Source organism: Seriola dumerili, unplaced genomic scaffold, assembly GCF_002260705.1.
Source record: "Seriola dumerili isolate Sdu_G_001 unplaced genomic scaffold, Sdu_1.0 BDQW01000002.1, whole genome shotgun sequence".
NCBI classification, from domain to species: Eukaryota; Metazoa; Chordata; class Actinopteri; order Carangiformes; family Carangidae; genus Seriola; species Seriola dumerili.
Window position 1 is genome coordinate 292,346 of NW_019174257.1, and position 23,640 is coordinate 315,985.

General features: G+C 42.3%; 1 protein-coding gene across 7 annotated transcripts in view; it reads left to right on the top strand.

Moving 5' to 3' along the window:
• The first annotated feature begins 2,796 nt into the window (after positions 1-2,796).
• Positions 2,797-23,640, top strand: part of elavl4 (ELAV like RNA binding protein 4) — a 75,356-nt gene continuing 54,512 nt past the window's right edge. For 4 of the 7 annotated variants that reach the window (XM_022743572.1, XM_022743642.1, XM_022743729.1 and 1 more), the window contains exons 1-2: positions 2,797-3,302; positions 4,035-4,175. In XM_022743572.1, coding sequence (XP_022599293.1) covers positions 3,255-3,302; positions 4,035-4,175 — 189 coding nt within the window. In that variant the 5' untranslated portion in view covers positions 2,797-3,254. Of the gene's footprint in view, positions 3,303-4,034; positions 4,176-17,961; positions 18,231-19,614; positions 19,656-23,640 lie in introns of those variants that run through there. The other 3 variants (XM_022743896.1, XM_022744052.1, XM_022743978.1) reach the window with 3 other exon arrangements.

Below are 23,640 nucleotides of genomic sequence, written 5' to 3' on the forward strand. Positions count from 1 at the left end.
TGTTACAGCAAAGTGTTGAGTTGCAGTTAGTGATTTCTTGATGGTTTTCCTTTGCTTTCAAAGCTTCATATTCTATAATGTTGTGTCCTCCTTAAAATATGTTTGAAGAGGGATGAAAAAATAACAACACTTTCAACAGTAACCCCTCTTCTCTCTGCCCAAGTAACACTGCATGCATGCAGTATGTTTCTTGTCATGGTGTTTGCAAAGTGCAGCAATGATTTAATGAACACATCCATCACTGGAAAACAGAATAACATGAAAGAGAAGTACAATCCACACTATGGCCTCTCAAATTTTAATTATCTCTCAGGAGAGTGTATTTTTACATGCTTATCAAAACATTTTTGACCTCTAATGATTTCTGCAGATATGAATGTGGTTCACATGTAGACATGCCTGTCATGGTGAAATACAGAATCTACAGTAACTTTAAGAAATTGTGGCTATTTTAAGTGTGGGTTGCCAGTGACTGGAGGATACACCACGGCATCACAATCCTGTGCAGAACATATCAGAAGCCCCTTGGGGGAAACAATAGCTTTGGCACAGCAAAGATATTTCCAAGCCCTGCTTTTCATTCTCTCAGAAAGATAGTCTTTCTTCTAGCCTATAAAATGATCAAATAAGTCAGTGCTTGTAGCTCAGTACCACCACTGTAAGAAAAAAAAACTGACACAATGAATTTCTTGTTTATATTTCCAGCCTGAAGCTCGATGTGTGTGTGACGCGTGTGGGTGCCAATCTATGTTTTTGTATCTGTACTCCAGCAAGTACAGGGGAACCCTTTTTACTCTGGTCAGCTAAGTACTTCCACTCATAACATCCATCATCAGTGAAGAAGGAAGTCATGCAAAAATCAAAACACAGGGCGCTAGTGGCAGTGAGTTGGAAATGGGTGGTTGTGAGAGGCAGGTTGGGTGGTGGTGGTGGTGGGTGGGGGGGGGGGGGGGGGGGGGGGGCGGGGGGGGGGGGGTGCAGAGACCAGCCGGCAGTACACAGAGAATCACTATGGTGACAGCAATCAGGGGGCTCAGGGGAGAGAGGCTGGGTCAGAGAGGAAGGCTTGAGAGGCAGCTGACTGAGGAATCAGCCCTCACTCTGGATGATTCAACTGACAGCTCCCCCCAGGGCTCTGCCGGACCAGCCATCCCCAGAGACTGTGGGCTTTACAGAACAGGGATGTGGCTAGCAGTCCTTTTCTGAGGGAGAAAAAAAATAAATTGAATTGAAGCCAAGACAGTACAACATTGCCATAACACAGTGATGTTGTTGATGATACCTTCACACATCCTGTTAGTGATGAAAATGTAAAAAGAAAAAATGTGCTCATTTAAAACATGTAAACAATATTACATGCCACATCCTTGCTGTCTCTACATATTTTTCCCTCCCTGTCCGACATAAACATCTGTTAAAACAAATTGTTTCCGAACACTTCCTCTGCGTTGTACCTTTACCGGTACTCCTCTCTCTCACTGATTTGTCATCACCCACTCTTCTCTCTGTCCCTCTCACTCTCTCTCCCTCCCTCTCATCACTGTGCTGGACAGTGTCCACCTAAACAGATGGTCCGGTGTCAATAGGCTGCTATTAACTGGCCACTCTCCCCACTCTGGTCCAAGACAGCAAAAAGCACATTCAAAGCACTGGGAATAAGTCCTTTGCCTTGCTGATGAAGCTGCAAGAAAGACACCGCTAAGATTAGCATTAGTGAAGATGATGACAATTGCCAACCACTCCAACAGCATTACTTTCATAAAATATTTTGTCTGCTTTTATTTTCCTTAAACACAGCCCTAATTTCATAAACATTTGGATTTTTTTCCTACATTTCACTGGATGCAGATACAGTACACTATGAGTCATTACTCTGAAATGTCTCAGGTGTTATCGACTGAATCATATTCTTGTAGTGAATCATATTCTTGGCTCACATTTCCCTTTTTCCTTTTTTTTTTGCATGGTTGTTTGTTCCTTAGTTGGGATCTCCTGCCGTGTCTGTGACTGGCTGCTTCGTCATCGCTGTGCCACACCCTGCTGAGGAAAAGGACAACCACCTGACCTTGATGCTCACATCAGCCCAACCCTCACGTTTTTCCTCTGGTAGTTATTACTGAGAGGTACCCTTCATTTCCACTCTCTTTAAGGTGTCTCGATAGTGTACTGGTTTTATTACATTCCATTACTTTACTTGTGTCTTTCACAAAAACACCTCAAAGGAAGTGCTGAAAGCTTTCCTTTCCCTAGTCTTTGAGAGCCCTTTTCCACATTTGAATCCACATCCTGTTTTTGTAAAAGACATAATTAGATAACAGAACCAAACAATATTAGTCCTCACACACCTCACCAATTCATTTATCCCAGGCTGTATGTTTGATCTGGTCAGGGAGTGAGAGCTACTGTAAATGCAAACACTCCTTCACCATTTATACTTGTGTGTTATAGCTACACATGAAAAGAGGAGAAGAGAGGCAAATCTGAAAGATAGGAGTGGCACGGAGAGGAAGGGATGTGGCGGCGATGGTGTCGCTGTTGCTAGAACAGTCTTCCCACCTTGTGGTAGCACGGTGAACTGTAGCTGCATCAATGCGTGAGCAATGGGGGGAGAGAGAGAGAGAGTGATGCAGAGAGAGATAGAGCGAGAGAGGGAGGGAGGGAGAGCAAAGGAGAGAGCCAGAGGGAGTGATACACAGAGAGAGAGAGAGAGAGAGAGAGAGCAAAAGGGAGGGGAGTTTAAACTAAGTGCTATGTTTTGGGACAGGCTAATCTGCTAGCGAGCAGTGTGAGGATCGGAGCGTATTGTGTGAGCCAGTGTGTGGGGGACAGATAAGGGAGCCAGCCAGCCCGCCAGCTCGACCCACCAACCCACCGACTGCCTGACTGCCTGTTTTAATGTGCTGACTCTTGGGAGATTTAAAAAAGAGAAAAAAAAATACAGCATATTGACTCCTTAGACGTGTGCGGAGACCCTGGGCACAAACGCCACCACTACAGCCACAGCCAGCAGAGGTGCATCAACAGACAGGGGAGAGAGAGAAAAATATAGAGGACTGAAAAATCATAACTCCAAAATCAGAAAATTAAAGAGGATTTTTTATCCCCCTCTTTTTTTCAATTGATTTCATTTTTTCTTTCTTTCTTTTTTGTGTTCCCGGGACTGACTCCCAACCGTAGACAAGAAAAAGGGGAGCAAAGAACTGAAGAGAATCTGAAAATAAAAGGACAGAACGAAAAAAGCACCGACTCTGAACATGTTCGAAATAAGCCGAACACTCAACGCCGCTTTGTTGAGCAATGAGGTAAAGAGATTTTGGATTTGCTTCTTTCTCCACACCTCACCTGTGTATGTCTGCTGCCAACCATTCTGTCATGTGTGTTATCCTATGTAAGTGCGTGTGCGTGTCTGTACACTTCTGTATGCTTATAGCCAGAAGGCAAAGGGCATGATTGATAACAGCTGCTGTTTATTATATTTCCCCGGCACGATGGTCGGTACGAAGCAAAAGGGGACTGCTACGCTTCTCACGCTCATCCTGGCTTGTAATAATAAATGGAGAGCTAGTGTCTCGACTTTATATCCCCCTACTGTAACCAAACCAAGGTAGCTATCAAACCCATCAAACATAGGCTTGCTTGTGAAATTGCCCACCTGGGGCTAAAATAGTAGTGTGTGCCTTCATGTGCACGTACAGTATGTTTGTAAGTGTGAGTGTATGTGTATGTGTGTATGTTCACACATGCATTTGTGTGAGAGCAAAGTGTTCTGTAATCCCCCTCTACCTCCTCTTTCTTCATGTCCCCCCCCCACTCCCTCTTCTGTCCTTTACCATTCTTACCTTCCTTCCTACCTGCTGTTATCTCCTTCCCTTCTCTCACACCCCTTCCCTTTCTCTTTTTTTTCCTCTCTCTCTCTCCTTCCTCCCTCTTTCTCTCTCTCTCTCTCTCTCTCTCTCTCTCTCTCTCTCTCTCCCTCTCTCTCTCCTCCCCTCTCCTCCTGTGTCTGTGTATGAGTGTGTGTGTTCTGTGAGCAGCATCTCAAGATGATGGCGAGGTACGGGCAGCTCTCGGGACTAGCAGCCAGTGGCGTGGGCTCCGTCCCCGAGACGCACTCGCCGCTATTTCCCAGGGATCTCCTGTCATCGCCAGCCCAGATGGGCTACAGGTCACCCCTGGTAAGAGGATAGACAGACCAATATATCTCCATCTCTTTACTGAACTCAGGCAAACGTAATATTAAGGAAAGAATAAAGGGAAAGAAGAGGAGAGTGGTCGTTAGTACAAGTGTGAATCTCTATATGTGTGTGTGTGTGTGTGTGTGTGTGTGTGTGTGTGTGTGTGTGTGTGTGAGGAAAAGAGCAGAAAGAGAGCAAATCAATTGTGGGATTCTGCCTGTATCCCCAATGGATAGTATTAGTAAATATTTACATTGTTATGTTTGTTCAATTACGGACGCCTACTCCGTCTTTAGCCTCTGCCAGTCAGCCTGTTATCAAGGGAATTTGAGGTGTTTGTGTGTGTGTGTGAGTGTATGTTTGTGAGGGTAATATATTTTATGTTTGTTGTATTTTGTGAATTTTGTTTGCCTCTGTGAGATTTGCATTTAATGTTTGTATTTGCCTTTTGATAATCAATTAACTTTCATAGTAAATCAGCAAACAGACATTAGCAGCACACCCTCAGTTCTAATATGTTGAAACTTTATATGAGGAAAGATTTTTTTTTTGACACCCTTAGGAGATGTAGAGCTGTGTAAGGTGATAGATTTCAAATGACATTTGATCGTAACTATCAATTCAATTCAATTCCAATCACCATCTGACAGGTCACATTAGCAAAAGATGGAGGAACTGTACACTGTAGATAGATGGGATATTTTGCACTGGAATCAACACTACTTTGCCATTTACATAGAAAAGATTACTTCAAGGGGAAGGGAATGAGAGAGAAAAAGGGGCATGAGAAAACCCTGAGCATTTAGGCAAAAGCGTTGTAAGAAAATCCCTGACTCGCCGCATTAAAGCGACATGAAGCTGTGGGTGTCTAATCCGCTGTGGGCTCTTCATTGGTTCGGCTCCCCTTTAAACTGGCTCAGATCCACACCCCAGAGCCTCCCGGAAGCCTTCATAACCCACTGTCATGCTGCTGACTGTACCCAGGGGTTTCCGTCAACTGTATGCAAATGCACGGCGAGGATAAGCGTTGAAATACGTCCGTGAGGAGTTGGGCTTCAAAAATGTTTTTCAGTTTTTTCCTTTGAATTCTTACATGAGTTCAAAGACGTCTGCCAGTGTTTTGTTGTTATTATACAGCACACAAAATTACTGTTTTTCCCACTGCCCCTTTTTTGACTCACAACAGTGTTATCTGCTGTTTGCATAAAGCTGCTGGACCATAAATTATTTGTTGAAACCAGTGGAACTAATTAGCTGAATTTATTATATAAATATGATTGACATGCTAACGTATTTTGATGCATCTTATCGACATCTTATTAGATGGAATTTGAGGTGATTACTTAACCAGTCAATTCCAGGGTGGAACATGATGATGAGATGACTAGTTGCACATTACGTTAAATTTAACACAGGGTAGTAAGGAAGATACAGACTAGTACAGATTAAATGAATTCAAATGAATTCACTATGAGGTCCTCATCATACATAGTTAAATTTCTGGTAAAATGGTTTGGTAATGGTTTGTTTTTGTGATTTCGCACATTTGCCATCAATGTGTTGCTGGTGATGAGGCGTGTTCCTCTGTGTGTATGTGTGCGTGTGTGTGGGCAAGTTAGCGCATGTGCTTGTGTATGCATTTGAAAGAGTGCCTGTGTGTGTGTGTGTGTGTGTGTGTGTGTGTGCGTGTGTGCACGCATGATTTCCCTGGTTAAAAAAGCCATCGTTATAGTGATTAATGGTGCCTTCATTAAGCACAGCAAGATCATTTGCATACATTAGATAAATGTGCTGGAAGATTACGGTGGCTTTGGTGTGTAAAGCCTCAAAAGCAGCATCACATTTTTTACGTCGGTACTATCAAAAGGAAATACAATTCTGTAGCGGTAGTGAAACACTGTAGAGTTTATTGAATATGGGGGAAATTAATTGTTTCATAAAACATTATTTTATCTTTTAATCACTGAAACTTTTGTCTAATATTACCGTTCAAAAATAAGCTTCTACTCTGCATTTCCATTAAATGCACCACTGCATTAAAAGAGTGCTTTGGTAAATGAATAAACAACAACAGTTTTTGTCCTCCAACACACTATTCGACTGCAGCAAAGTTTACCGTTACTTCCCCTGGCAACACTGTGTGTTCAGGTCGTTTAGATTATTTGTGTGTGTGTGTGTGTGTGTGTTTGTGCTACACGTCTTGTCTCTGTGTCTGTTTGTATTTGCACATGTTCTCAGTTGTGTTTCAAGCTGTAGGATGGTACATTTAAAAGAGCATTCAAAGAATTTACTTCTGAACCCATCAGGCACACAGAGAGGAGATTCAGTATGCAATTAATGAAATTTAAACTGATATCCCCGTGTTCAAAATGAGCGTCTGCAGTATCAGTTTTATGGCATTAGGGTGAAAATCTCAGCCAAGTCACTTTAGACGGAGCTGATAAAATTAAAAGAACGTGAGGAAAAACTGAACTGTAAATTGTTGTTATTCCGTATTTCAGTCTCTGAGATCTAATTTTCAAAAGCCCACATCTAAAAACCTGCAGTGCGCCGTGCTTCAGAGCTGAATGTTGTTAATTTGTAGAAAGCTTCACTGATTACCCACTGCAGGCAGCTGCCGTTCTCTATGTGACACTAGGCTTTGTTTGACAACTCCAATCTTTTCTGTTTCAACATTTAAAAAAAGAGGGTTGCATTTCAGAACCTGCCTGAGAGGTTCATCATCACCACAACAACAAACAGGCAAAAGAAGGAAGAAGGTGAGAAGGGGTACATGGCACAGTGGCTGGCAAACGTGTGTAGCTACGGTATATTAGCAGCTAGGAGATAGTTAGAGGTCATCTCTATTTCATAACAATGATTAGCTTCTTCCATCTGCCGCTCGCTGCATTTCCGCTTTCCTTGATTGCAGTGTTCTCTATATCCAGGAAATTAGTTCATTTATGCTCCACAACCCTGTTGTCAGCGAGGCACAAACAGGTGCAGCAGACTGAACGACGCCACAAAGGAAAAAGATACTCGTCGAGAAAGAAACAGAGATGGAGATATGTGCAAAATACAGCACTGACAATAAGAGTCATGCCACAAGTACAATGGTGGCTGATTAATACAGGACGGACAAAAAAAATGTGGTTGTGTTATATTTTACGAACGTTACCCATTAAATGATCTGCCAAAAAGCGAATCTTAGCAATACGAAAGTGTTTATGTGAAGTGTTAAGTGTTTATTCTTTTCCTTTTTAACTGAAATTACAGCGTCATGTAATATGGAGGTTTAATGTAGGGTTCTGTTCAGTAAAGTTTTGCGCTATAGGGTAGAAGAAAAAAGACATGCTATTCAACCATACCATCCCTAAAGCATATATCAAACTGGAGCCGGTTATGACTGCACCGTGTCATAGAATTTACATGCAACATCATATGAACACAGACTGTGCAGCTTTGTGTGTGTGGACATCATGTCATGTTTGATATGAGCACATGTGGTGTGTCAGTTATGGGGAGCACAGAGAGGCTGAGAGACACTGCGAGGGGGGCCTGAAGGGTTCAGATTTGTTGGAAGGGCTGTGTGTGGGTGTGTGGGTGTGTGGGTGTGTGTGTGTGTGTGTGTGTGTGTGTGTGTGTGTGTGTTGGCCACCAGTGCTGCAGGGAGGGCCTAGTGATCAGCAGCTGAGCCTGTGTCCCGCTGGGAGCCATCACTGCAGAATGGAGCAGGTGTCTGCAGGCTCATGCACAGAGACACACACACACGCACACACTGTAAAGCTAAGTGAGCTCCCTCTCTCTTTCTCCTCACTGTCTCTCTGTCTCCGTCTCTCTGTGAGTCCTTTTTTTTTTGTGTGTGTGTACACCCAACCCGGCAATTTAGTCTGTCCGCAGGGTGCCTTTTAGTGTGTATTTCATCGCACATTACCATGTTTTTGATCATTACCTATTTTTCATACCCATCGACACTGTAGCCGAGACATAAAAAGGGCTGGAGATGTTGATGTGATCCATAAACAATAGAATATTCCCAGAACAGCCAGCTGCATCAACACGTGCGCCCACGCCCAGCCAAAGGTCACCTTTCTGTGTTCAGGGACTTTGACCTGAAAGTAATGACCTGTAATTTCACCTATATAATGGCACGAGGCAGGGCTCAGATGGTCTGGAGACTCTGTGAACTCCTGAATGTGTCTTGACATTCATGACAAAACAGCAGTAACACACTGATTATATCATTTCAACAAACAAACACTGAGTAATTATTATAGAGGTGGGCGAAGAGCACAACCCATAATCCAGCAGTAAATAAAAGGGTCGCCCCCACCACCAAAACACCAAAGCAGAAGATCTGAACCTGCTATTATTCCCACGCTGAGTGACTGACAGGTCTTTTAATACATGGATTAACATAGCTAAATATAAGATGATGATAATGTTTATAAACGCAGCAATAAAACAGGCTGAAGATTTCAATTATAATCAGTTAAAAATAAACAATATGCAGGTTCCCTTAAAGTCTCCAATGATATGCAGTTTGTACAAAATGATAATAAAATCCATAATGCAAAAGCATGCAAGCATACATAATTACCACAGTTTATGTAGTCCTGGATTACATATATTCGTGTTGGGCCTGTGAATTGTGCTAGGGAGTTACCTCAAGTCAGTGGCTACATTTGTGCTGTTTAATAGGTTGAATGAACAAAATAATCTCACTTCCCGCTGATCATTTTTCTTCTTTAATTTGAAAAAAAAAAAAAAAAATCCCAGTGCTGCTCTTTTGCTTTGTACAAAAAGCATTTAATTTAAGGGACAAATTTGTTGCCTCTCTTGGACAATGTTTTCACATCCAGTTGCAGTTATTTCACTCGGCTTAAAAGGATAAATAGAGAGAAAATAATGAAACAGACAGCACTGGAGAGAAAGCAGCATTGTGTTGTCAAATCTGGTGACTTCTTCATATTTTGCTATTTGCAAACAAACATTAACATGGAAAATTATGGAAAATAGAAAAAAAAGCCTCATCTACTATTTGACAGTGAAGTGAAATTCACAGGTTTTTTCGACTGAATCTAATGTCATTTCAGGTCAGCGCTCTGAGGTGTATGTACTGGATCATGCAGATTTACTGAATTAATTATAAAACTGACAGTGATATCACCATGTACTGTAGATATGTCAGCCTTATAAACCTTGACAAAAGACGTATTAGCCAGAGCAAGCCCTTTACTGACCTGTCTGTGTCTGTGATAATCTCACTCAGATGGCTTCAGCTTAGTCATCTCCTTCACAATAGAAACAAATTCATAAAGCAAACAAAACCTGCTGAAGGAAAGAACCCTAAATCGCCTCTTTTCAAAAATTAAAATTTATAGCTTACGCCCCTTTGTCAACCTAAATTCGGGATATTATATGGAACAGACGCCCATTTTGTAGGTGACGATTCCTGACCTGGCGATACCTGGCAGTCATTTTAAGAGCAGTGTTGTGAGGAAATGCGCCTTATTGTTGACAGCTCAGTGACTGCTGATGCTGAGCTGACAAAACACTGCCGATCCATGAGTGATTGTCTGCGTCTGGGATCCTGGCATGTTGATGAACAACACTATTTTTTTCTCCTCTCAGAACTGATAGTATCAAAGTCAATGCATTTTTATTGATTCACTAATTGCCGGGGATGAGGCAAAGTATCTGCTGTCACCATGAATAAATGATGTATGGCTGACTTGTGCATTAGTGCCGGGGAGTGACCATTGAAGTTACAGTAGCAGGCCACTGGTTCCACTGGGAGGTGTCTAGTAATTGGGGCCTTTGTGTTCTGTGTGTTCAGAAAGTAGTTTTAAATGTGCGATAGATTTTTCTTTTCAATTGATTGGCTTAAGTAGGAGAGCTGTTCATGAAAGGGAAGCTAAATCAGGATAAGATATTGGAAATTGATTAAAATACTATTTTTGTCCAAGGGGAGGCCAACACTAAGTGGTTCCTCTACACAAGCCAGAAATGCAACAACAGCATCATCATTATCTGCTAACCCCTCACTCCCATTAATAATAAATGTAATCTAACAGCAGCATTCCGCTTTAGCATGGAGTCTGTCTTGAGCCAAAACATTAGTGACTACACTGTAATGTGAGCTAATTTACAGGAATACATGATTTTATTTGGACTATAACTTATTCCTGTAAGAGAAATATTGTGTATATGTTTATGTGTTTGTCTTGGTTTAATTGAATGTAAGATTATGCAGTGTATGTACATTTACTCATAACATAAATGGTGCCTTTTATAGCCCACGCAATATCTTGGCATTTTCGTAGTGGAAAATAATTTCTAGAGTGTTTGTTTTTTCTATGAAATACGTTTTTTTTCCCTCGTAAATCAACTAAATGTTTCAGCGACACAAAATAATCGAAACATGTCTCTAAGCATGTAGGCATTTACACTAAAACCCAGTGGAGTTTTTCTCGTTGTGCATTGCCCACTTGCTTTTCTTCAAGCATGAGAAAGGGCGGTTAAGCATGAAGTGACATTTGGAGAGCTGGATTTGTGCAGCGTGGGCATGTTTTGGTCCACAATGCCGTAGGCCAGCCCTGTGAAGGACTCTGGATGTGTCTCATTTCTAAAAGGTTATTCCTTATCAAAAGCCATGGTGCAGCCATTTATGCAGATCTGATAGTGTGAGATTTCTGATGAGGTTTTAGACGTCATTACTACAGATGGTAGGTGGCGTTTCTTTTTTGGTCAGAGTAGGAGATTCTGCGACAGAAGAAAACAGGGCTTGTTTCTGCAGGGAGATGCGTGACTACAAAAATAACTGAAATAAATAATAGAAATAAAAAGGTCTGACTGTGAGCCGCAGTCCAAAGAATCTCGCGTGGGATGCTCTGTGTGCTCTCTGTTACTAAAGTGTGTGAGTGCGTGTGTGTGTGTGTGTGTGTAAGTGGGGGGAGTTGTGATTAAAGGCTCTACCAGATGGACCACAGCAGTCACCCTGTGAGCATGGATGTACCCCGACCGGGATCAAACGCAATACGCGCTGCCGTCCCCCCAGCCCCAAAGCCCGCCGCTATACCCCATGATCAACTGACCCACCTAACTGTAGTATGACCACTGCTTTATTTCATGCTTTGGGTTTCGACTACAACAGGAGAACAATAGAAAATTAAAAACAGTGTGACATCCAAGTCATCATGCACACCTTTGAAACTCAATCAACTCCAAATATAATAAACAGATGCCATAGCATTTACTACACATCGATGACGGTTAACGGCCAGACTAAACTTCATGATCATTGTGTGAGCTGCTGGCCTGCTGAAGTTGAATGTCACCCCATGCTGCGGACCACTCTGTTGTCCAAATGGACACTAATCCACCAGAGTCCTGTTGAGAATACACTTTTAGTGCCAGAACACATGCCAGACTCAACAGCCAATGCATAGCTAAGCCTCTCTGGGCACCTCCACAAGGCTCAAAGACCCAACATTATCTCCTCAATTTAAAAAAAAACCCAGCGTGTTTGCTTAATAGGAAAATGTGAAATAAACCAATGTGTTCTGGTTTATACCTTCGTTTTCTGATTTTTGTATATGTGTAAATATGAAGTGTTTTCTAGTGTGTTTCCTCAAAACATGGATGAAGCAGCTGTCTAGAAATTATTTTGAATTAAGTCTACAAAAGAGAAGTGAGTTTACACAGAGAGTGAACAAGCGTTCGCTCCCTATTCCACAGATAGAGACAGAGCGTTCAGCCTGAGCTTTCAAACAACCCCCTGTCACATCTCTGCAGTCTGCAAAGCTCCAGCCATACTAAACAGCTTTGAGTTAAAGTGGAAGAAAGTGGCTGTGACAAATGCAGCACAGCCTTGTTCCGGGATCAGCATGAAGAATTCATTTCTGATCTGAGGAGTTTCTACCAGGGAGAGTGACACAGGCAGGGGTTAAGCTGACGGTGTATCATGCCCACTGACACGGAGGGAAGAGGGTGTAGGAGGAAAGCTTCAACTAGATTAGTTAAATTCTACCAAAATACTTGTCTTTAATATAGTGTATATTTAAGAAACATGCCATTCAAGGAATCCACTCTCTGTCTCTGGGTACCCTGAATTCACACATTTGTAGAATGGCAGGCCTGTGTAGGATTTAGTTACTAGTTTTTCCAAGTGAAAAGATTATCCAAAGCAAAATGTCAGCTTTTTATTTGCTCACAATCAACATCAGGAACAATGACCCCAAAGCATTAAACTATAGCTCAGTAATTAATGTCGCATTTTCAGTCTTCATCTTAATATGTTTTCACGCCTTTTAGTTAGTTTGTCAGCAGGATGTCTCAAAAATGTAGGAATTAATATCTATGTCTTTGAAATAATGAGCAAATTATCTGATTTTCTTGCCTAACTGTAGGATTTGGGACTTTAGATAATTAGCATATTTAACCACAGCTACAAAAACTGTGCAGACAGATATTTTATTACAAATCCAAAGGGCATACTTTCAGTGTCAGGATATGATTTTGCACTGGTAAATTGAGTTTTTTTTTGTTTTTTTTTTTGTGCACACAGGCTTTTTTCTCATCTTCACCCATTAAGTATTTCAGTGACTGGCTGTGAACTCGACTGGGCTCCCATGATAATTTAACATCATTTACTCTCAGCAGTTTAAATAAGGTGCCGTTGTGGTGATTCTGCTGCTCCTGCTTAAGGACATCAGTGTTCTCTTAGGATCAGCTTTTGTGGCTGAACCACTCCCAACTGCTTCCCTCCATTACGAAATTGTCAGAGCACCATGGCACAGAGCACCTTGCTTTTGAAGAGAAAGAAAAGAGGTGATTTGATTGAACGTACAACAGCAATGCAGGTGCACTGTGCGCCTCTGACCATGAAATTACCAAAATCAGTATCCACACTGTGTGCGCCATTGATTCATGAAAATGAAGCCCCTGGTCTTAACACTGAAAGCAAACAACAAAAGTCAACTGAGTCCAAACCGCCCATTGTTGTCCGGATACAGCCGCATCGTGTTAATAGCTGTCTGCTGTCTGAGACTCAGTGATGCTGAGTTTGTCGCTGGGCAGGGAGACAGGCAAGTTGAAGGCTGTGATTCTCATTTGTTGATTGTTACCGGCAGAGGGTGGACACCTGCCAGGAAAGAGGCGATCATCAGTCTGAGTAGCACAGCAAGATGCTACTACTGCCAGAACTTCAATAGAGCAACTAAATCTATCCTTCAAGGGCAAATCAAAAAGAGCCTAAGTAAGCCGTGGCATACTGAGGAGTGTGTTCTGGTCTATTAAATGTATTAGGCTGCTCTACTGCATAGACTGCTGTGATATTTTGCACTGAAATCAACTGGGCCTGAAAAATAATGCGTTGGTCTCCATAGCTCTGTTACACTATTGTTTTCATTTTCTCGTACAGTGCTGTTGCCATACACTGCAGCTGGGATAATTCAGTTTCAGATTGTGTTTTCCGTCTTATGTCCTTGGTTGCATTAATTTGCTCTGAACCTGCGAAGATCAGTTTTGCTGCAAAACACAAGTTTTCCTTCTCTTGTTAATAATCAAGGTATTTTCTTCCAGCACTTTGAGGTAACACCTCTGCTGGCATCTTCACTTCTCCTCCTTTAAATAGAAGTCTTATTATGCAGAGTGAAACATAAGACAGGTGTTGAAACACTGCGTCTGACAGTTAACAAGACTCAAACTGAGAGCATCCACAATTATCACTGTATGCACACTGCATATTCAAACCTGCTATACTGCGTACACTATTCTTTACCTGCTCTTTCACACTTGGTATCAGAATACTATGCGTTGGCTGCTACCAGAGTATAGTGTGTATGTGCAGTACTGTGCCACCAGTATATTCAATAGTTGTTCAAGCCTGGATTCAAACTGATTCTTTTTTTAGGGCGTGGCAGAGCAACAGCATCATGAGTTTGTGTAAAAGAACCAGAGTGAATAAGAGAGACTAAGAGGGACAACACAGCCTGCAGTTAATCCATTAAGGTCTGTGACGAGGAGGGGTTTAGGGTGGAGAGGCAGGGCAGAATTGAGGGCAGGAGGAGTTCATGTCAATTAGCCAGCTCTCTGCTCTCTGAATTAGCAGGCTGGAAACACAGGCTGAAGCACACTTCTGGGGTCCAGCCCTTTAAAACTCCGGCTGAACAGCAGTCACTGTGGAGGACTGTGTCGCACTTCATGAACCAATATGCTGTGTGTTTTTGTCTTTGTGGTGTCAGTTATGAAAGTCTGTGCATGCACGTGTTTGTGTGTGTGTATGGATTCAGTTTTGTATGAGTGTGTGCGTGTGTGTGTGTGTGTGTGTGTGTTTATGGATGTGAGCCAGAGGCAATCGGTGAGATGGGGTTTCACATTGCTGACAGTATGGCTGGCCTTCCTGGGTTAAAGCCACAAAAGCTTTTTAACTTTCAAAACTTTTGCAGAGGAAAGAAATATCATTTACCTCCTCAAAAACTATTTAGCATCAGTCATCATCTAAACGGCCAAATAACACATCCAATCAACGCCATGTACTTTTTTTGTGCAAAGTCTGACAAAATAGAAATGGCATTACAAAAGAGTAGTCAGTACCATTAATTACTTATTTGACAGTTTTACATTTATTCATTATTTAATTTATTCACAGACATAAACTCTACAGTATAGAGAGGCCAACTCCACAAGATAATAAGCGACAGTGCAATATCTCTAACATCCAGACTGTAAAGTATCTCAGCATGGATGTCCTTGATTAAATATCACAACCACTCCCTCCATCTGTCCATACACATTATTATAATACACAGTGTGTATCCTTAACTAGGACATGGCAGCAACATGGTTCCATCTTTGGTATGTGTCTGTATATCATAACTACACAGACAGACACTCTCACTCGATAACACAACGCGCTGCAAAGAGCAGATTGTGTTTATAGCTAATTTACTGAGTAGCGGCAGTCACTTTCATTGCTTTGTAAAACCATGGTCCTGTAGAGCAATTTACTAAAATGACACGCCGAGCAAGACAACTGTGAGAGACTATTTTCACTTTCAAATCATATTCTCATTTAGAGAAAAGGTTATTTGGATTATATTACAGAGGGAGAAAGCAACCTCAAAACACTGTCTTTTATGAAATAAGAAAATGATCTCCCTCCGTTTTCACCCCACATTTTAACTGCCTCTGCCCGTCAACAGCTAGAAGTTGACAGAATACAAAAACAAAATACAGGCGTGATTTGTGATTCAGGCATGGCCATTGACCTAGCTACCAGTTCTTTACAGTGAGAAATTAAAAAGCAACAATAAAAACCTGACTGGGGATATTAGAGGCAGTGAGATGGGGAATGTTTTTTCCCAGGTGCAACCCAAAGCCGTTATTACACTCAAAAGGTCAGAGCAGAAGGATAAAAGATGGACAGGAAACTGAGGGTTTGTTGATGGTACTATTCAGCTGCAAATGTTGCTTCTGTCCGCTCTTTGGCAGAAAAGATACGGAAGCACATAACAGACGAAAAGGGAGACAAAGATGCACATTCTATTTTAATTCATTTTCTTTGTGTTTCATTCTACAGTACTCTCCCTCTGTTGTGTTATATACAGTATATGATCGGGACAAATCTCCAGACTGCGAGTGCCATCATATTCTATTCTATCTGAAACAATAGCAAGCTTGTTCAGCCCATCTTCCCCTGTGTGTGTATGTGTGTGTGTGTGTGCGTATGTGTACTGCTCAGGCCTAATTGAAGGCGTAGTGAGGATTCTCATTAGTATGTCAGGCACATGGTTCCGCTAGGCTAGCTAGCTAACTTTAGCTAACCAGACAGGTGGAGAGGTCAGGGGTGAAGTGGAGAGATTGGGGAGCTTTAGTTCGCTGCTCCCTTTTTGCCTCTGTCTTCTTCCTGTTTTTCCTCTTTACTAACAGGGTTTTTTTCATTGTGTTCATTTGGGAGCTAATTTGTGTAGCTGCTTGAGTATGTGGTTGAAATTCACAATTCACATTTGTATAAATACACCTACCATAAATATTAGTGTGGAGTACACATGTGGTACGTGCTGAATGGTGCATCACACCCTTTCTTCACAATGTTAATTATATCTACACACAGCAGGACCTTTAATGAGGTACACGGGACATCATTTAACTCCACTATTGAGAAGCTAGCAATTCACACTGAGTCTGATGTTTTGATGGAAACTTGAATATCAGTTTGCTGTTTTGCTCAACCGTGTGAGAAGGTGACAAAAGGTGCTGTAAATGTTTTACAAACTGTAACTTGGCAGCTAATGATTATTTTCATTATCAATCAATCTATCTTGTTCCATTATTATAATCTGATCCTCATCTAGTCTATAAAATGTGATAATATAGTGAAAAGTGTCTATCACTATTCCATAGATTCCGAGGTGACATCTTTTTTTTTTTTTTTTGTCTGACCAACAGTTTGCTTGATAGTTGACTCAAACAATTAATCACTGATCAAAATTGTTGCAGATTATTTTTTTCTTGATCAACTACTCGATTACTCTATTTTTTAATAATCTGTAAAATGTAACCATAACCGGGAATTTCCCCGCTTTAAAACAATTGTAAATATTGCGCTAAACCGTTTAGTGACAGATTATACTCACATGCCAGTGGCACATCTAAATAAAGTGCGATTGTACCTCAGGATGTATCTTGAGCTGGAAGGAGAGAAGAAACCTCTTTGAGCTTAATGGATGTCCACTCGTTACATTAGCTCTGCCAGGCCTCGCACAGCTGAATGCTAATTGAAACAAAGCGGCAAGAGAGAAAGAGCTGACTCTCTGGCTGCCTCTTGTTGGCTTGTTGAACACAAAGGAAGCAGTATGATCACATGTTGGGAAAACTGGTGATGTTTTCATCTGTTTTCTGGAAGTAAAAAGATAATATCAGAGTCATACACAAAATGAGAGGATGTGCTTATATCAACAGCAGGTGCTTGAATGTGTCAGAGCATTTGTCAGACAGAGCGCGTGTGCACATGAATATGCTTATGTGTGCTTATCAAGTAGGGTGTGGGCCATCATGCATTTCAGTATGTTCAGTGTCTGAATGTGTGTATGTTTGAAGGTACAGCCAAGTGCTGCTGCCTGCCAGGTAACTGTGTTAAAGGAAGCAAGAGCTCCCTCTTCTTGTCTGCCTGAGATAGAGGCCAGCTGGACAAAATCGACCTGAGGCAGGTTTGCTGCTGGGCATGGAGAAATTCCTTTTTTATAAATATTCATTTAAAAAATACAAAAACTGTTGTGAAGGTTGTAATTTGTTAGAATAATTGGCAATAGCATCAAACAAGTCATATTTTTATAGTTGCACTTGATTAAATAGGTCGTTTTCAGCCCTGCTACCCATGGTGCACAAGTCTAAAATGATCAGCTGCTTTAAAAGGAGCAGTACGTGCTTAATGACATAAAGAGAGACATAAAGGAGCGCGGTTACAAACCACAAGCCTCCTGCGTGCACGATTTTAAGCGTATGTTGATCTCAAGCATAATTATTATCCGTGAGGTGAGGGATAATTAAGTACATACATGAACATGAAGTCACCTTAACTGCTTTCTGGCGCCTTCCTCTGCTCACGATGCTTCCTTGCTCCACACGTCGTGGACCACACGAGCCTGCCTCCTCCACTCGCATCCGCGAGCGCACCGCCCCGTCCGCACCTCCCCAGCCAATGGGAGACAGCGAGTGAGATGACTGGACATGCCATAAATGGCTTTTTGGGGAAAGATAGCGGGGGTGTTCGCGCTGAATCTTTTCCTCTGAGTGGATTCTCTTTTCTCGCCCGGTTGTTTTGTTTTAGTTTTTCTGTACCAAGCGCAAGCGTGTTTCCACTCGCACGGGACAGGGCTGCAGGTTGTCGACACCCACTGGTTCGCTTCTGTTTAGTTTTTGGCTCCGCTAGACTCACTACACGGTCCATTCATCCTGTGAAGCACGCCGCTGCTACTCTATCCGCTTCGCCTCCCTCACTTCACCGGCTTTTACAGTTTGTCCGCCGAGAACACCGTTACCGCCCGTCACACCGACACAAGAATGGTCATGGTGAGTAGATATCATGGGGCACACATTTTCTGTCGCACTTGTTTGTTTCTTTATTATGCCTGCAGTATGCCGCCATCTGAGCTTTATTTTAATGGAGCCATATAGGGTACTGCAGCAGCAGACAGGTAGCGCCGTGCTGTTCTTTTTCTTTCTTTTTTATGCCTACAGCTTACATACTGACAACCGCTTTCAGTGAATCACCTTACCTTCATGATTCACTACCGATAATCCGTTAATTTAAAAAGAGTTGACTATATAGCATTCACGGCTACACCTGTATGACCAGGTGTGTACTGACTGTCCAAGCGTTTCTGTGCATAAATTCGTTCGGATTTTAGATTTAAAGCCCAACATATGGAAATTATGAACTACTAAAGAAGCAGCCACTGTTGTTGGAGTCAAATTCTGCTTGTGTGTGTGTTTTATTTTGAAACGATGTATTCAGGCATAGTTGGAGAAAAATAAATATAAAAATAGAAATAATCTAATCTACAATTCCTTAAAGACCCCACTCATTATTTTGTAAGACAAAACTGTTGGATGGTCCCTCAAGTGTGTGTAAAAGTGTGTGTGTGTAAGGGAGAGAGACAAGGAGTGAGGGAGAATGAGTTAGTCTGTATACACAGTCATGTAAATGTACAGGGGATTTTAACATGTACCCAGTAATAGCTAATTTATACACAGTGCTGCGCAGGCATCCTATTACCATAGTGCCTGAGGCTGCAATCACTCTCCAAGAGCTCTGCTCCGCGCTGCTCTGCCCGGCTCACTCAAGCACAGACCTCAGCAGCGATTGATTGCTTTGCTGGGACTCTGAAAGCCTTTTCTCTGCCAAACCAGGCTGAAGCTGGCGTGTGCCGACAAGGGCTCAGAGCCAGCCAGAGAGCGAAGGCGTTAACACTGAGGGAAGGGGAGGTGAGGCCAAGGGCTGACAGGCAAGCCAGGAAGCCAATCACAGACTCTAAAAGAGAGGTGGGGGAGAGGGGTGGGGGGTAGGGGAGCGGGGAATGGGCGGGCTCTGACCTTCCAGCTGAGCAGGCGACTGGGCGGGTGGCTGTGGGAAGGAGGGAGGGAGCAAGGAGGGAGGGGGGAGGGAGGGAGGCTTGCTGCAGCCTAGCACTCTCATCCAGGCTCACCATTCTCCTCTCAGCATCTGTGGAAGAAGGCGATGCTTGCTCCTTACGCCTCTAGTACGCTGCTCTCTGCTCGCTGCTAAGACTCAGGCAGAAACAGGAAGAGAGGCAGAGTGAGAAGGAGAGGGAAAAATAAAGAGACAGTGTCAGAGGAGACTGAGACAGGAAGAGAGTGAGAGAGAGTAGGGAATTTTCTTTCTGCTGAGGCGTTGCTGTAGCTGTTGTGTGAGGAGAGAGAGAGCGTGAGACAACGGCCGGCATCTCCCAAATGGAGTGGAATGGGTTTAAGATGGTAAGGAAGAAGCTTACAGGCAGCCTGCCACTACACTACACTGTACATTGTTAACAATCGTTTCATTTTGGGCAGCCTGCAGTCGCTAGAGCAGGTTGTAGTTGTAGATGTACTATCACCTACTATCAGTGTGTGTTATATTCTCCTAGCACGGGCAATGCAGTGATACTGTTGAACTATTTGTTGTGCAGAATGTTAAGTTTCTTCTCACAGCAGATGTATACAGCGGGGGGTTAGTCTGACGAGGTTTGTGGGCAGGATGAGAAATGAAGGGAGACAGATGGAGGGACGGAGCCAGATATCATGCTAATAGGAGAGGTGTGGAGGCAGGAGTAGAGGTAAGGAAAGATGGGGAGGGGAAGAGAGGGAGGGAAGGGTTAAATCGGGGAACAGCACCCATTTTATGTTCAAGCTAGGGCTGGAGGTGTCCCCCCCCTTTTCCTGCCTTTGCACCACTCTGAAATATTTACCTGCGTATAGTACCGCAGCAGAGGTGGAATGCACATTATTGATGCTGAACGCACTGTAAGATGGTAGGGAAACTGGACTTTTGTGGATTTGATATTCATGTATGCAAAGTACTGCTTGTTAATTATGTGAGTAGACATGTTATCCGTCATGCTGCTTGTGCACACAGTGGGAGTGTGTGTTGTCCATGTGTTGTGCCAGAGCTGAAGAAAGATGGAGTAGGTGTGTTGGAGTTATGCGCATGCCTGGATTACAATATATTGTAATGCTGTAGTATATTCTCCAAGTTTTAAGCCCATTGCTCCGATGTGTGTGTGTGTGCTTAATTATGTGTTTGGCTTTGTGAATGTATGTGTCGGCATGAGAGAAATCACTGTAAGCTATCTAATTATTCTGCTTTGCTCAGCTTCCTCAGACTCACTTTAAGTTTGTATCCATTTATCCATTCATCCATCACATCCAAGTGACACAGCGAGAGGCTGACTAATAAAACTAGCAGCCATATTTTTTTCCCCCGTCGTTTATATACAGTAAAACAGAGTTTTATTTCATTGCCGACTGCCGATACTGCGTCACCGTTCTGACTACAGAGTCAATACCATTAGTTTGCATTGCCAGTGCATCCATCTGTTATCAAAATGGTTCTCTTACCATCCCCAAAGTGGACTGACTCACTTTTGTATTTGCATGAAGAACAGTGGAAGCATTATTCATTTGTCGGCAAGTAAATGTTTGATTGTTTGCGTGCTGGCTTCGTTCCATTGGATGCGATCAAAATGCTAATTGAAATGAAGGCGACTCCCCTGTTTGGTGATGCGGCTAGTGGCGCTAGCTGGTACGCTGGTCACACTGGACAGTGTGGACTTGCAGCCCAGTGTAGCATAGATGGAGGGGCCCTAGCAGGAACACATGGCTGACAATGTTAGAAAATGGGCCTGAGAAAGAGTGTATATTGATAATAATGTATATACAGATAAGGCTAGTATTATTGTATACAGAGGGTTAAAGAAATGAACATGGAAGCAGAATGAAAAGGAAAATTGAGAGAGGGAGTGAAACAGTTGAATGTTCATCAGTATTGGAAGTATAAGACATGTGTGTGCACCATGAAGCCTCCTGATGGGAGCCAGTGGGGGACCAGTACTAGACACAGGCCATTTTTTCATGCACATACACCCTCTCTCACATACACCCTCTCTCACACACACACACACACACACACACACACACACACACACACACACACACACACACACACACAGAGGGAGAGAGATACACACAACCATGCAGTGGCTCTATTACCCTGAGGCAGAACACCATGAGCTCCAAGGTTACACATCAATGCTAATAGGGTGGGGTGTGTGAGGAATTTATTAGCTACAGCACACAGACCGAATGTGTGCGTAGTGATTTAAATGTAACTGAAGATCAGAGAAACATAAGATAGGGAGAGGTGCTTGGGTATGTACTGCTGAGGTGTGTACAGACATCATGTAAGAAACGACAGATGATGAACTAACAAAAAAAAAGAGTTGAACAGGACAATAAAGGAATATTGCCTCAGTAATTATGTGGTAGCCTGTGCTATGTTTTATATATCTGTGTTAGCGGTTCTGTGTGTTTGTGTCTACGACAGTGTGTATATCATAGGAGCAACTGACGTGTGTCCAGATGCAGAGTGACATGGTTAACTAGAGCCTGATTAAACACCAAGCAAATGGATAGAGTGACAAATAGAGAGGAGAAGTGGTTCAGGCAGAGAAACAATTGCCTCTTAATCTTCTTTCCTATGTTCCTGAGCTGAAACATTAGCTCTCTAGGATTTACTGTAGATGGGTGTGCCGCATTGTATATGTAGATAAACAGACCTTTAGTTGTTTTGCATGGTGCTTGTGGAACTATCGGACTATTCTTTGCACAATAGAGGGAATTTAAACATAACCCAGCACTACCAGCAAGTGCATAAAAATTTTATATTTCTGGCTGTCTACAAATAGTAATATACACTCAGTCTGCAGTTTATGAGAAACATCTACTTGGCAACACTCCTGATAATTCTGGAGAATGTAGTCCGTGGTGCTGTTGAACTGTATTGCACTGTACAGACAGTATTTTTTTGTGTTGTTTAGCCTACCTGTATTTATAATAAATGCATTAGACTAAATAATAGAAACAAATGTTTGTATAACACAACACAATCCAACATCACTGCAAACTGCATCCTCCAAAACGACTATCAAGTTGAATCAACATCTCTCTAAAACAGTTTCATTCCAATTTGAACACTATAAACTTCTTGAACGGAGGATTTATTGCAGGGCTGCTGTATTAGGCAACTGCCAACTGAGTGTATAAATTAAAAAACTGTATAAATGTACTTTTTCTCTTTTCCTCTTATTTCTAGGAAACTCCTATCTTATAACATTTCATTGCTCTGAAATAAATTGCTCAAACTTTGAGACCTCTTGTAATAAAACTAACAGCTCACAAACTGAGGCAGACCACCCAGACCAGTGCTCTACTGAAATATCCATCACAGAGAGGTTTTACCTCCTTTGAACTGCTCACCCAGGCTCAGCATGCATATTTGCTTGTCTGAAGAGTTTTCACATGTGTATGGCCAATTGGATAGTTTGAAATTGTTTTACTGAGAAGCAGAAAAACATACATTTATGTGGAAATGAATTATGCATGTTGTGGGTGTGCCTTGCTGGTCGTGCTTTGTTTCTCAGTATGCAGGGAATGTCTGAAATTGACTTTCATAAAATACACTTTGTAGAAGGACAAGAGGTAAACACAAGCAAAGTAGAGGGCCTTAAGCAGTCTTAAGCTTTGTGTTAAGAGTGCATACTCACGGTTGCACTGCTAGTAACGTTGTGGACAAGAAGAGTTTACATTGCAGTTCATTACATCCACAGTAATCAGCTACAGAAAGCTGAGTGTCAAACGGTCACATTGTGTATGTTTGTGTTCATGTATTTGTAGCATAGTTCATGTATGTAGTTGTTATTGTGTATGATATGCACCTCACACAGTGTATGCACATGGGCGAGGTGTGTATCACACTGGTTGTGTCCCCTCTCTAGCTTTCAGTACATGCTCCAGTGAGGCATGTACAAAAAGATCAGAGCCGAGACACAAAGACACTAGTCAGTCAGTTTAGAGTGAGGACCTACACAGAGGTGTTAGTGATATGTGAGGCAAAGATGTGAGTCTAAGAGCATTTAGTTGGATTACATTTGTTTGGTAGGAGCTCTTCCTCCACTTGTACCAGGTTTCACCACTGGAAGACTCCTGCAGGACTGTAGAGAGGCCTTTTCCTCATTTTTTTTTTTTTTTTTTTTTTCTTGCTTGGAGGTGTTATTCAACTTGTAAAGCGAACTCGGAAAAATATAAATTTCCCTTGAAGGGCATTAGGTCCTCGCTCAATGCAATGATGCGATGATAATTATAAGGGAAAGTCTGAGCCACAATAACATTAACACTTGTTTGTCAATTCAATCTGTCAACTAAAAAA